The 15,629-nt window shown below is 43.5% G+C and overlaps 1 protein-coding gene across 7 annotated transcripts in view; it reads right to left on the bottom strand.

The window, feature by feature from the left end:
* Nucleotides 1–15,629, bottom strand: part of USP6NL (USP6 N-terminal like) — a 145,235-nt gene that overhangs the window by 61,931 nt on the left and 67,675 nt on the right. For 3 of the 7 annotated variants that reach the window (XM_034442124.3, XM_034442125.3, XM_034442120.3), the window contains 2 exons: nt 5,257–5,330; nt 1,489–1,571 (listed from right to left, as the gene is read on the bottom strand). In XM_034442124.3, coding sequence (XP_034298015.2) covers nt 1,489–1,571; nt 5,257–5,330 — 157 coding nt within the window. Of the gene's footprint in view, nt 1–1,488; nt 1,572–5,256; nt 5,331–8,181; nt 8,438–10,348; nt 10,523–13,005; nt 13,681–15,629 lie in introns of those variants that run through there. The other 4 variants (XM_034442121.3, XM_087873655.1, XM_034442122.3 and 1 more) reach the window with 4 other exon arrangements.

Genomic DNA, 15,629 nt, shown 5'->3' on the forward strand with positions numbered 1-15,629 from the left:
AGAATGCAGCCGCGCGAGTTATAGTGGGTGCGCCTAGATACACCCACATTACACCAATTCTCCGCTAGCTGCACTGGCTCCCTATTGGTCTCCAGGTGCAATTCAAGGTGTTGGTCATTACCTTTAAAGTCCTATATGGCTCAGGGCCAGGCTATCTTCGAAACCGCCTTCTACCTCATAGCTCCCAGCGACCGGTAAGATCCCACAGAGTCGGTCTCCTCCGGGTCCCATCAGCTAAACAATGTCGGCTGGCGGGCCCGTGGGGGAGGGCCTTCTCTGTGGCTGCCCCGGCTCTCTGGAACCAATTACCTCCTGAGGTCAGGACCGCCCCCACCCTATTGGCCTTCCGCAAAGCGGTGAAGACCTGGCTCTTCCGGCAGGCCTGGGGCCATTGATCTCGTTATAATGATCTTGCGAGACCCGGCCACAAATTGGAGCGCATGTGTTTTAACGTTTTTAAAGTTTTTAATGTTTTAATGTTTTTCTTTTTAACATTTTTATGGGATTGTCCGCATTATTTTATTCTTTGTTGTAAGCCGCCCAGAGTCCCTTGGGAGTTGGGCGGCATAGAAATGAGACTAAATAAACAAACAAACAAACAAACAAACAAACAAACAAACAAACAACTAGAAATCTGGACTTAGATCAGTCTGGTCCTAATTTGAAGTGGCAAATGTTACCTTGGCAACCAAGTATAGTTAATGCTTTTGTACGAAAACAAGACACTCCCTACATACACACACACACACACACGCCTTTGGGATGACATTTTAGGACAGGGGTGTCATACTGGATGCGTCACATGCAGGCCACACCCACTCGTTCCGCAAAGAGGGGAAAATCATGATACGTCACGTGACAGCAACGTGACACGGTGGGTTTGACACCTGTGCCTTAGGAAAACAGAGTCATGTGATCGCAGGAAGTAACTGTGGCCAAGTTGCTAAGTGCCTGAGGGATGATCACATGAATGGGTGGGGGGGACAAGCAGTAGGTCATAAGTGCCCTTTTTCGGGTCGTTACTTCAAACTGTTACTAGGTGGGTGGTCAGAAGTCAAGGACTATTTATTCAGACGACTCTGATAATTTCATATAGAATTTAACTATTTTTTCCAATCAAGGAAAAAAAACAATACTGCAGCTATTATCTTTAAATTATTCTAACATGTCACCAGTTTCTTTATTTTGAACAAAGCATCTCGGCAGTCATTTTACACCCAGCAAAAAGGCAAAGGCCAATACTTTTCAATTACCAAGCCTGGATCAATTTTAAATCACTGACTAAGAAAAATGCCGTGCATAAATAAATGAAAAGCGCAGCGCGAGACCCTTTGAATTTTATTTGCCAAATGGAACCCTATCCACAAAGCAATTTTTCTGTAAGGTGCGCGATCGATACTCTGACTAAATAGGCATGCCAAAACCACAACTGAGAATCAAACGAAGCCAACAGCGAACGCCATTCCTTTGCCAAGCTACAAAACTTACTGCAAGAAACCAAATCGGTCGGTAACTTTGTAAAGCAGGTACTCAGCATCTTCCCAAGGCTCGATCTCGGCTCCTTCACGTCCCTGTAGAAAGCAGAGAAGACAGATAATTAATTCATGTTATTAAATTTGCTACTTACGGTTCCACATTACAAGAGCTGCTGGCATGCTCTGAACCTCAAAGGGAATTCCTTATTTTTTACCCACAAAAGCTTGAGGGAGAGAACCATGGGTTGAAATATCTTTCCCACAGCTACCTATACATATTCAAATTCAAATTCATATTCAAAGCTAATACAATCCTGGATTGTATAAACAGAGGCATAGAATCAAGATCACTTGAAGTACTAGTATCGTTTTCTAAAACCCCAATAAGACCACACCTGGAATATTGCAACTAATTTTGGTCCCCATGCTATAAAAAAGATGTTGAGACTTTGGAAAAAAGTTCAGAGGAGAGCAAGTAAGAACGATCAAAGGCCTGGAGCCTAAAATATAATAATAATAATAATAATAATAATAATAATAATAATAATAATAATAATAATAATAATAATAATAATAATTTTATTTATATACCGCCCTCCTCCCGAAGGACTCGGGGCGGTGTACAGCCAAAATTAAAAACATAAATATACAATATCATAGTTAAAATTAATTAAAATCATTAAATAGTTTTGGCCGAATTTTAAAACCCAAAGTTACAACCCAATTTAAAACCATTCAATTAGACAGCCCCGCCTGTCGGAACAGTAGGGTCTTGAGGGCACAGCGAAAGACCCGGAGATCAGGGATGTTATGAATATCCGGGGGCAATTCATTCCAAACGGCAGGGGCTCCCACAGAGAAGGCTCTCCTCCTGGGTGTCGCCAGCCGGAATAACTTGGCCGACGGCACCCTGAGGAGTCCCTCTCTGTGGGAGCGAACTGGTTGGTGGGAGGCAGTTGGTGGCAGAAGGCGGTCCCGTAGATATCCCGGTCCTATGCCATGGAGCGCTTTAAAGGTGGTAACCAACACCTTGAATTGCACTCGGAAGACCACTGGGAGCCAGTGCAGCTCGCGCAGGAGAGGTGTTACATGGGCGTAAGAAGAACAGCTGCAAGATTTGGGTTTGGCTAATCTAAAGAAAAGAAGAATTAGGGGTGACACGATAGCGGCATTTCAGTATTTGAGGAGCTGCCACAAAGAATAGAGGGTCAAATTATTCCCAAGGCACCAGAGAGCAGGACAAGAAACAATGGTTGGAAACTAATCAAGGAAAGAAGCAACCTGGAATTGAGGAGAAACTTCCTAACAGTGAGGACAATTAACCAGTGGAACAGCTGGCCTCCAGAAATCGTGGTTGTTTCATCACTGGAGGTTTTTAAGAAGAGTCTAGACCAGGGGTCAGCAACCTGCGGCTCTGGAGCCATATGTGGCTCTTTCACCACTCTGCTGTGGCTCCCTGTCACTTAAAATATGCGTCATAACCGCCAATGTGCGACACCCGTCGGCATGAGATTTATTGAGCTTTTCAACCCCAGGTAGGCCAACCGTGGATAAATCCAAGAAATGAAAAGTTTCAGAAGAAAACAATGTTTAATTCGATTACATATGCCAGTTTTGTGGCCGCTCAAGAAATAATCAGGCATGGGAAGGGTTTTGTGGCTCCCGGTGTTTTCTTTTCTGTGGGAAATGGGTCCAAATGGCTCTTTGAGTGTTTAAGGTTGCAGACCCCTGGTCTAGACCAGTGTTGGCGAACCTTTTCGGCACCAAGGGCCAAAACAGGAGCACGGGCACGGGGGGGCACCAAAAACTGGAAGAGCAACTCCCCAGCACACATGCGCAGGAATGCCAGAAACCGGAAGAGCAGTTCCCCGACGTGCATACGTGCACTGGGACGCTGAGCTTCCAGTTTCTGCCATGCGCATGCATGTTGGTCACCTGGTCTTCCGGTTCTGGCATGCATGCACACACGAACACCAGCTGGCCGGGGGGCTGCTCTTACAGTTTCCGACATTCCCGCATGCGCGAAGACCAGCTGGCTGGCACTCATGTGCGTGCCGGAACCCAGAAGAGCAATGGGCAACAGCTGATGTGCCTGGAGAGTTGGCTCTACGTGTCACTTCCGGCACGCGTGCCATAGGTTCGCCATCACGGGTCTAGACAGTCACTTATCTAAAATGGTATAGGTCCGTGATGGCGAACCTATGCCACGCGTGCCACAGGTGGCACACGGAGCCATATCTGTGGGCATGTGAGTGTTGCCCTATCTTAGCTCCAGAGCACAAGAGTGCGACACCCACCTGATTTTCGGGCCTTCCGGTCCCACCGGAAGTTGGGAAACAGGCCGTTTCCGGGCTCCAGAGGGCCTCTGAGGTGAGGAAACACTGTTTTCGCCCTCCCTGGGCTCCAAGAAAGCCTCTGGAGCCTGGGGAGGGTGAAAAACAGGCCTACTGGGGCCACCGTGCCAGTGCCAAAAGCGTGGGGAGTGTGTGTGTGTGGGGGGTGTCATGTATGCATGTGTGGGGGGCAGGGAGCATTGAATTATGGGTGTGGGCATGCATGCACGTGACCCCCCCTGTGCTCCCCCCACTTTTGGCATGCGACGGCAAAAAAGGTTAGCCATCATGGTATAGGTTCTCCTGCTTGAGTAAGGGGCTGGACTAGAAGACCTCCAAGATCCCTTCCAGCTCACTCTATTCTAAATCATCTACAGGTGTGCACAGGCATTCTCTCAACAGAGGTACACGATGAGGTTGCCTGCAAACAATGGAGAATGTATCTGCATTATAATTTTTCTAATCAACTCCGGTGTCAACTGCTCCTCCCGTTCCTCCAGGAGTAATTCTCCATCTCACGTTCAGCTAACAAAAGAAATATTAGCAAATAACTACGGTTCATGGTCACGTGATTAGAATTCAGATGCTTGGCAGACCTTCTGACGTGCAGTCAATGGGCAAACCAGATTCACTTAACAACGTCACTAACTTAACAACTGCATATAAATTTAATAAATAAATAGATTTTTTTTCTCCCCCCACCCCCCTGAGACCTCCTATCTTTTGCAATATAGAAATTATTACAAAATAAGGTAGGCTCTATTTCAGTGATGGATAACCTTTTTGCCATCGTGTGCCGAAAGCGGGGGTAGTGGGGGGAGGGGGATTGCACACGTGCCCACACCCATAATTCAATGTGCCCTGTCCCCCCATGCATGCACGCATGAGCCCACCCCGCGCTCCCCCCACTTTTGGCACGCGATGGCACGGTGGGCCCAGTAGGCTCATTTTTTTGCCCTCCCCAGGCTCCAGAGCCTTTCTAGGACCCTGCGGAAGGCGAAAACAGCCTTTCCCACCCCCCGGAGGCCCTCTGGAGGCCCAGAAATAGCCCATTTCCTGACTTCCAGAGGGCCCGGAAGGCCTGAAAATCAGCTGGCCAGCGCGCACATGCGTGCTGGACTGAGGTAGGGCAATGCTCGCGTGCACACAGATATGGCTCCGTGTGCCACCTGTGGCATTCGTGCCAAAGGTTCGCCATCACGGCTCTATTTCCTACTTGGAATTGGGAGTGAATCTTTTCATGCTCCCTTCCTCTTCCCTTTACAACATGTTGGTACAACAGCTACTTAAGGAAACAGAGGGCACCCCAATGATTGGCTACGAGTGGGATAATGGAGCGGGTGTGGATGTGTATTTGTTCATCACCTGATCGTTTGAGCCGCTGGTTACTTGGCCCAAGAGAGCAGAATAGCCCATGACACAATTATTTAAGAATTACACAAACTTACTCGGTCGTACTTGGCAACTATCTCAGCACGTTCTTGGGCAAGTTTGACAGCAGCATCCTGTTCAACATCAGTACCTGGGGAGGGAAAAGAGGGAGGGAAGAAAAGAGAGAAAATGGATACAGTTGGGCAGGTTCTATCTACCCGTTTTTTTGATGATCGGCGTTTAAAGAAATATATAAAGGAAATATTTCTTCCTTATTAACATAATACTGATGGTTTAAAAAAGGGTCTCTTTTAAGCATTGGGCGTTTAAACTGACCATTTTTCATCTGTTACCTTTTGCAATATTTTGCATACCTATTTTGGTAGTTTTGGCAAACTATAACACAAAACATTTTTTTTTTTTCAAAATACTGGATTAGTAATGCTGGATATGAGGGACGCGGTGGCTCAATGGCTAAGATGCTGAGCTTGTCGATCGAAAGGTCGGCAGTTCAGCGGTTCGAATCCCTAGTGCCGCGTAACGGGGTGAGCTCCCGTGACTTGTCCCAGCTTCTGCCAACCTAGCAGTTCGAAAGCGCGTAAAAAATGCAAGTAGAAAAATAGGGACCACCTTTGGTGGGAAGGGAACAGCATTCTGTGCACCTTTGGCGTTTAGTCATGCCGGCCACATGACCACGGAGACGTCTTCAGACAGCGCTGGCTCTTCGGCTTTGAAATGGAGATGAGCACCGCCCCCTAGAGTCAGGAACGACTAGCACATATGTGCGAGGGGAACCTTTACCTTAAAGCTGGATCAAGTTAGCCCTTCAGAAAATCAAAATCTGTGGTAAAATGCATCCTATGTAAAGAATTTAAGCAGTAAAGCAGAAAGTTTGAACAACACTTCCAATGAAATATAAAGGTAATATATAATCGACAGCAACAGGAGATTTGCTTATTCTAAAGTCTTCATTTATATAGGACAGTATCTGGATTTCAATCGTCTGTTAAAAATGCAGGATTTATAACAACATTTCTTAATCCTAATTTCTTTATTAGAATCGCTATGTACAAAAAAACCATCTGTAAGATTTTTTTTTTAGCAATCAAGTTAAAGAGAAATAGTCCGCATGTTATTATTAACCATATTGGCTGGGTTTACACAATGTGATTAATACAGATAACCCTTGACTTACAGTAGTTCATTTAGTGACCGTTCAAAGTTACAACGGCACTGGAAAAAAATGATGTATGACCATTTTTTCACACTTATGACCATTGCAGCATCCGTATAGTCATGTGATCTAAATTCAGACACTTGGAAACTGACTCATATTTATGACAGTTGCAGTGTCCCAGAGTCAAATGATCACCTTTTGAGAACTTCTGACAAGCAAAGTTAATGGGGGGAAGCCAGATTCACTTAACAACCGGGTTATTAATTTAACAACTGCAGTGATTCACTTAACAAATACAGCAAGAAAAGTTGTAAAATGGGGCAAAACTCACTTAACAAATGTTTCACTTACCCTGTTTCCCCGAAAATAAGACCCAACAAGAAAATAAATCTTAGCATGTTTTTTCAGGATGCTTGTAATATAAGCCCTATCCCCAAAATAAACTCCAGTTGTCAGTCAGATGGATGCATTTAGTACCGTATTTTCCCCAAAATAAGACCTAACCAGAAAATAAGCCCTAATAGATCTTTTGGAGCAAAAATTACCCGTGTTTTGGGGAAACACGGTAGCTACATAAATTTTGGCCTCAACTGTGGTCATAAGTTAAGGACTACCTCTATCTGTTAGCGGTAAAAGGAAACCAGGTCACCAAAGACCATGGTATCTGGACACCATCAAAGCTGACAACAGCCAGAACACAGAAACAACTCAGAGAAGTCGTGCAAGACAGGAAGACGTGGAGAGACCTGGCCGATAGAATCGCCAAGGACACCTGACTGAATGGATAACATAACCATCAAGCAATAATTCAGACATAATAAACCTGCTAAATGTTTTAACGATGCAGATCACTATCCCACTGAGTTGCAAAAAGGGTTTAGAATAGAATAGAATAGAATTTTTTATTGGCCAAGTGTGATTGGACACACAAGGAATTTGTCTTGGTGCATACGCTCTCAGTGTACATAAAAGAAAAGATACGTTCGTCTAGAATCATAAGGTACAACAACACAATGATAGTCATAGGGTACAAATAAGCAATCAGGAAACAATATCAATATAAATCGTAAGGACATCAGCAACAAGGTTACAGTCATACAGTCATAAGTGAGATGGGTGATGAGAAGATGAGAAGATTAATAGTAGTGCAGATTTAGTGAATAGTTTGACAGTGTTGAGGGAATTATTTGTTTAGCAGAGTGATGGTGTTTGAGAGTTGAAACAGTTTATGTCCAGGATGTGAGGAGTCTGTAAATGTTTTGTGGCTAAGGTGGCAAAGATTCCTTGGTTGACAAACTAGGGAGGCAAAGTTCCCGACCAGGCAGAAAGTTTGAAAGGCTCTCTCGCTTTCGCTAGCCCTATTATTTCTGCCAAGGAACGGACGGGTCTCATAGCTTTTCAGCAGCACGCGCTCTATTTTTACATTCCTCCTGGTTGCAAATTGGCCAAGCTTGAGGTAGTTAACGAAGCACAGCTATTATCCATGCTGGGAAGCGACTGCCCTCCAATGCTGGAAAAACAAATCAGATCAGATTCAGAAAACCGTGAAGATCAGAACATTTTCAGACAGCTCAAGGTGCTCCTGTTTTCTCCCTGGACCAGTGGGGTCACCTAATGATCACAGGGTGCTGCTGAGCGAGAAGACATTAGGTCATCCAAAAAAAATAAAGAAAGAAAGAAAGAAAAAAAGCAGTAGAGCTATATAAAAGCAAGTGACAGAAATAATGATCTGACTCACCAACAGAGTCAACAGGGAAGTGAAATGAAGGAGACAGAAAGACATCAGACTCAGTGAATATTAATCAGAGGATAAAGGAAATCTCACCTCTCCAATTCCCCTACCTCCTTGAGCAAAAATAAAGTAAACTGCAGAGTCTGGTAAATGAGAGGTCTCGGGGCCAAGCTTGAATCCCTGAAGCTTTTCAATTAGCCAACGTAGGAATAAAGAGTCTTTATGCAAAGAGGATTTTCGCAGATTGCTACAGGCTGGAATTAGGATTTTGGTGCAGCACGTTTTAGGAAGTTGATGAGTATCTTCACGTTTCTATCCCACTTCTCTCTGCAGGTTGCTCTAATGAGCCCTTAACAGAAATGACTGTCAGTCCTTTTGTTAGTTACTTCACTCTATATAAGTCAAGCACGTTATGAGTTTCAAGGCACTGGCCAGCCCACCTTCCTCAACATGCTAGTGCCGTGATGGCGAACTTATGGCATGCGTGCCACAGGTGGCACACAGAGCCATATCAGTGGGCACGCAAGCGTTGCCCTAGCTGATCTCCAGCGTGCATGCATGTGCTGGCCAGCTAATTTTCGGGCCTTCTGGGCCCACAGGAAGTCGGGAAATAGGCTGTTTCTGGCCTCCGGGGGGCCTCGGGGGGGGAGGCTGTTTTCACCCTCCCCAGGCTCCTAGAAAGCCTCTGGAGCCTGGGGAGGGCGAAAAACGGGCTTTCTAGTCCCACCGTGCCATTGCGTGCCAAAAGCGGGGGGAGCACTGAGGGTCGCGTACACATGCGCAGGGGGGCAGAGAGCATTGAATTATGGGTGTGGGCGCACACATGCATGACCCTCCGTGCTCCCCCTGCTTTTGGCACGGGACGGCAAAAAGATTAGTCATCACTGTGCTAGTGTCTAGATCTGTTGGAACAATCACTTTCAAAATTCCCAAATGTGGGAATGAACCAGCCAAATGTGATTCTGGATCCCAATGTTTAAGACTCTTATTAGATTTGGTTTAGGCTCAACCCTAGTTTCTAAGAATGCATAGCATAATAACCAGAAACCTTATGTAATAACCAAATGTGCAGGCCATTTTTCAACCTGCAAAACGTTATCTACCACATGTTATTGAGGGAAAGAATGAGACAGGTGCTATTCCTGATAGCTACTACGTAAGTACAAACTATGTAATAATCTGACATGAAATCCTACATACTCATATACTACTGATTAGTGTTAAGAGTGATAGATTGAATCTTTATTGGCGAAGAGAACAAAGATGAAGGTTCACTATTATACCTCCCACAGCAAACTAAAAAAAACAACAACCAGGAACCATATAAATACAACACATAAATCTTCTCCCCTTTTAAATGTAAATGTAAATTTGTTTTTAAATTATTGGGTATTTTAAATTTGTCTTAGCCAAATTATTTAATTCGTTTTTATTCTATTTTAAATTTTTGTATTTATGTGTTTTATTCTGTGGCTGTTCACCGCCCTGAATTCTTCGGGAGTAGGGCGGTATAGAAATCCAATAAAATAATTAATAAATAAATAAATAAATAAATAAATAAATAAATAAATAAACAAACAAACAAACAAACAAACAAACAACCCAACACATATTCTGGAGAGACAGAAATTTCCCTGACAATGGGCTCCATCCAGCAGGAGCCCAAAAGCTTGGAAGAATAAACATTTGGTCCCGGTGACCGACTCAGATTGGATCCTGTTTTTTTAAAAAAAAACAATGATGCTAAATCCAGCAGATCATAAACTGGGCTACCCTCAGCGTATCCCCCCCGCCCCCCAAAAAAACCTATTCCATGCAGGCCTCACAAAAACAAGCTATATAAGATTGTGTTATTGTATGCTAGCTCTCTTGGAAATGCCCAAACAATCCAATTCTGACTTTTTCAACCCTCAGCTGCAGTCTGCACTGAACGATAGTAACCTATAAATTATGTGGTCACTGATAAACAGAGTGGGAAAAGCAGCTGTCTCTATCTCTAAGCCAATTTGTTTGAATATGGCAGCTATTTAGAGGCAATAACAATCACTTGTCTTCACTCCTTGAGCAATGACTGCATTTGTAGTGGCATCATTCTGTTGTGTTTGTTCAACAACATTCTTACCATAATCTCATGTACTAACATTCTTAGGTCATGAAGCCAACAATCTAATCAGGAAATTGGTGGTAAAAATGTCTCATCCCACTTCGCTTTGTTATTTAAGCCTACCGTTGTTGTAAAAGGAAGGATAAGTGAATTAACCTTAGTAACAAAATGAGGACGTTTACCCATCTTGCCAAAATTGAACAGATTAAGGGTAGCCCCCATTCCCTTCTCCCCATAATGTCTTCCAGCACTGTTTTTGGCTACTTCTGAAGAGATGTTGTAGGGAGAAGTGCCCAGTACAGCTTCTATCTCAAACACTAAGAATCTTCCACAGGGCTCTATGACATAATACAGGTTCCTTGAGAGAGCAAAGAAACCTTGCTAGCTAAATGATAGCTAGCTAGGCACTCTAGTCTACCTTGTTTCCCCCAAAATAAGACCTGGTCTTATTTTCTTTTCGGCACCAAAATAAGCACCGGATCTTATTTTCGGGGGATGTCTTGACCTCTTACCTTAGGATCACCGTAGCCACGCCTCCCATGCCCCAACAACTGTCAGGCCGCTGCCCGACTTCTTTTGTGGCCACTTGTGGCCAGATGCTGCTCGTGGCACAACGCCACGAAGTTCATCGCGCCGGTACAGCCGCTTGTGGCAGGATGCTGCATGGTGTGTTGTGTCATTGCACCCGCAAGCGGTGGCACCAGCGTGACGAGCCTTGTGGCGTCCTGCTGCAGAAGAAGCTGGGCAATGGCACGACAGGTGTTGGGTTGTGGGAAGCCTGGCTGCAGGGGTCCTCAGATAAGTTGGTGCGGGGCAGCTCCAATCCCCCACACCCGCCCTAGCTTGATTTTTACATCTACGCCTCGCCCCACTTTGTACAACCAGACATTGGGTGGGGCTTAACTTGGGCTTATTTTGGAGGTAAGGCTTATATTAGGCGCAGACGTGCAAATGGGGCTAGGGCTTGTTTTTGGGATAGGTCGCATTTTCAGGAAAACACAGTATTTACACCAGGTCCTAGGCCTATGGAAAGAGGGTTTCTTATGGATGCAAGACCTGTCTGCAAAGGATAGATGGAAAAAACCGTGGAACCAGCCACAGAAGAGGAGCAAAAAGTACAAAACTCAACAATGAGGCAATACAAGAGACAGAAACTAATGTGTTTGAATTAACCCTTGGCATCTTCTAATAGCTCGCCATGATTTACTTAACCTCTGAGTATAAGGAGCACAAACTGCATGCGTAAAATTACAATGCTTTCACTCCGAGAAAAGTGATGCTACTGACACATGGATAAATTTACCCATGTTTGTGCTACCTTTAAGTGTAGGAAGAACCTCTTCCAACGATACGAGAAAGCAGCGAAGTAATTACTGGCGTGCAACATTGTCTTCTTGAATGCTGGCAAAAGGCCGGCTGAATTTGCTGCCTTCCCCAAACTCTGGAGTTGCAGAGATTACCCAGCCGTCAGGAAACCGTGGATCCATTTAAATTCCATGTAGCATCACTGAAATTCCTTGTTTCCTCATTTAACCACTTAAAACGACTGAGCTGCATAAGCGCCTGACCGCCAGCACACCATTAAAATCTTTGTTATTCGCAATGCCTTTTTCAAAGCCTTCCTACCAGGGGACTAAAATTCCTTAGGATAGTGTCAAAGGAACATAACACAGGGATTGGATGAAACTAGGCAGATCTGAGTCTGGTTAGAAGATGGATGGGAAATTAGGAACATCCCATGGATAGGTACTATCTGTGCTTTTCGGTATAAGAAATAGGCAGATCTCAGGTTTTGGGTATCCCCTGTAATTTTCTCCAGCCCCACACCCCAAAACAATACCAATACAAAACAGTATCTGGCAGGTTAACCTAGATACTAAACCAGGGTGGAGCAAATGACTTACTGCAGCTAATTATTATCCACAAATTGCCTGAGTTTCTGTAATACTTGGGTTTTAGCATTAGATTTCACAATTAGCTAGCATATCCACAAGAAGGATTGGTTGATGGCAGTCAAGTGAGCACTTCATATGGTTGGGAAACAAGCAATTTGGACACCAAAGCTAATTAAAGAGTTTTTTCCCCTTTCCAATAAATAAGGAAAAAAATAGTCTGATTTATGATAAATCATGTACCCTGTCTGCCCGAAAATAAGACATCCCCTGATAATAAGCCCAATTGGGCTTTTGAACGCATGCGCTAAAATAAGCCTCCCCCCCTAAAATAAGCCCTCCTCAAAAATATTTAAACGCAGAGCTGGAAATCAGGTAAGACGGCCAAAGGAGCCCCATCTTGCTTCATGCGCCCCAAAATAATAAGACCTCCCCAAAAATAAGACCAAGTGCTGATTTGGGGGAGGTCAAAAAAAATATAAGACAGGGTCTTATTTTCAGGGAAACACGGTAGCTGTCTAGTATCTGATTCCATAGTTCTTGCATTTCGCACCATCCGAAAGAAAATATGGATTACAAATTCAATAAAAAGGTATTACAGTAGAAGATTATTGATGCAGTGCCTGTTTTTTCTTCTCTAGCATTTTATACAGAAAGGTCAATGCATAAAATACTTTTTAAGAGATATGGAACCAAATCTACTCCTCTTTTAAAAGTACAGCTTGAGGAAAGCTACATACAAAAGACGTATCTTACACTGATAATTGTTTCTAAGTAAAGTTATCTGAACACGTCCTATTTTAAAAGAAAGCAGTTGAAATAGATACACCAGAAGCAAAGTGCTATTTTATCAACGGCTTACTTATGATACTAAGAATAAGTCAGTAAAGCATGCAATTTAATTTTGGAATTGTATTTTACCGTAGACGTTCTCTTTCCTTGAGCAGCCCCGAATCCTATTTACAGTTTTAGTCCTCATTGAGCAAGAACCTCTATTTCCAGATCGCCGTGCAACGATCAATCATACAAAGTCCATTCTGTTCATGCGTGCAGAAAAATCCGAGGCAGAGTGGGGGTGACACCCGTCTTTCTTCTTTTGCTTGGGGGGAAAAAAAACCCCTGAGACCTTCAAGTAACTCAGAGGGTTCGAATATCAAATTCCTTCGAACACTCGGCCCAATGTAGCCACGCTTTGCTGTCTACAGAGCTTTAAAACAATGGAGCCATTGGTGAACCGGGAACGACACGCAAGTATTTCCCAGTTCCAGCCTACACATCCAGCATTCCACTCCAGAAGAAACAAGTCTTCAGTAAACTTGTTTCACAACAGTTTGAGACGAACAACATCAAGGACGGCGATGAATACAGCACCGAGAACAAGAATATCAAATGATACTGTCCTTGGTTACAGAGTAGTTCAGTTGCAACTATTAAATATGCACATAGACAGAATGTTCCCGTTTCAAAAGGGAAAAGAAAAGAAAAGAAAGAAAAGTTTTAAAAAAATAGCAAACTTGTTCCTTGCAAGCTTCACAAAAACAAGCTACAGAAGATTAAGTTATCGTGCGCTGCTAGCTCTCTCGGAAATACCCAAACATTCCAATTCAGCAAATGCTTCATTAAAGTATTAAAATTCTTGTGGGTGGCAACTACAGGACTTTGACGTTTTTTTAATGAACGTTGATGGACGGTTTTTTAAAAGAATTAAACTAAAAGGCACTAGAGTATAACACGCCTATCGTGAAGGCCTCTTTCAGCGGTAGAATAGTTTCGGCATAGGTAGTCCTGGAATTGCAATCCTTCATTTAATGACGGACGAAGTTGCAATGGCACAGAAAAGTGACTTACGACCGTTTTCGCGTTCATGACCGTTGCAGCACCCCCGTGTGGTCACGTGATCAAAATCTAAATGCTTGGCGACTGATTCGTATTTGTGACGATTTGCAATGTCCCGGGACCATGTGATCAGCTTTTGCAACCTTCTGAGAAGCCAAGTCAATGGAGGAGCCAGATTCACTCAACAACCCTGTTATGAACTTAACAACCGCAGTGACTCACTTAACAACTGTGCCAAGAAAGGTCATAAAATGGGTCATAAAACTCACTGAGCAACTGTTTCACTTAGCAGTGGAAATGTTGGGCTCAATTGTGGTCATAGGTTGAGGGTTACCTGTAATTAGAAATGAAGGGAAGAGCCATCCTATTTTTAGAAATAAATTGTTTAGAAAATCATAAAACATACTAAACATAAATCATAATACAACCAGGTAGGCAGTAATGTTCAGGAGGCAACACTGCACCATAGCAATTGTAGAACATGGTATCTGCTTAGTTTCATATCATGCTAGCCTTCTTTTATAATCCTTATCAAGATCCATTAACTATGGCTTAATTAGCTTCAAACTCTGCTAGTTAAACAATCATCCTACTCTTCAAGTGTACACTGCTTTTCATGCCCTGTTTTTCCGAAAATAAGACATCCCCTGATAATAAGCCCAATCGGGCTTTTGAGCCCATGCGCTAAAATAAACCTCCCAAAAAAATAAGCCCTCCCCGAAAATATTTAAACGCAGTGCTGAAAATCAGGTAAGATGGCAAGAGGAGCCCTGTCTTGCTCCATGCGCCCCAAAATAAGACCTCCCCAAAAATGGTAGTACAGTGGTCTATAGCACCCTGTTATTAAGACCAGCTGCCTGCAATTACTGCAGGTTCGAATCTCGCCAGACTCAAGGTTGACTCAGCCTTCCATCCTTTCTAAGGTAGGTAAATTGAGGACCCAGTTGTGGGGGCAATAAGCTGACTTTGTATAAATATACAAAAAGGATGAAGGCTATTGCTTAGTGCATTGTAAGCCGTCCTGAGTCTCCGGAGAAGGGCGGCATATAAATCAAATTAAAAAAAATAAAAATAAGGCCAAGCGCTTATTTCAGAGTTCAAAAAAATATAAGACAGGGTCTTATTTTTGGGGAAACACAGTATTTGCAAGGGACAACTTACATTTACCCAGCTAGTGACTGATATAAGTGCATAAAACAATTTCTTAAGCAATGTTATCTAACATTGGGATTTCTTCATTTCAGTTATTCCAGGGTAACATTTGATCGTTGCTTGGTGACACTCACCAATCATTCACAGATCAAATAATCCCATCATCCTTGCTTATTTGCTCGCATTAACTGGGTGGTATCAATCTGGTATAATCACAGCAGCTGAACATTTGTGGTGCAAGCAGAAATTGGGAAGAACCATATCAATTGTTTTAAGGGCCTTGCAGGAAAAGTGGAACAGAGGCATAAAATAAAGAAAGATGAGGAGACCCCTGCTGAACCCACAGTTTACGGCCTGGGAAAATGCCCCTGGTTAAATGTAAACGAACGAGCAGTGCGGAAAATTTAGAGACAATCAAACACGACGACAGGGAACCAAAAAATGAAACTGCAACTGTCAACAAAAGAAAGTAAAGATCGGGATCTGCCCGAAAGGAAGAAGCAACAGAATCAAATTTCACCTGATTTCCTGATCACTGATCCCGTGTTATTAGATCG

The sequence above is a fragment of the Pantherophis guttatus genome, chromosome 7 (genome assembly GCF_059756535.1).
Source record: "Pantherophis guttatus breed Tessera chromosome 7, ASM5975653v1, whole genome shotgun sequence".
In the NCBI taxonomy this organism is placed as follows: domain Eukaryota; kingdom Metazoa; phylum Chordata; class Lepidosauria; order Squamata; family Colubridae; genus Pantherophis; species Pantherophis guttatus.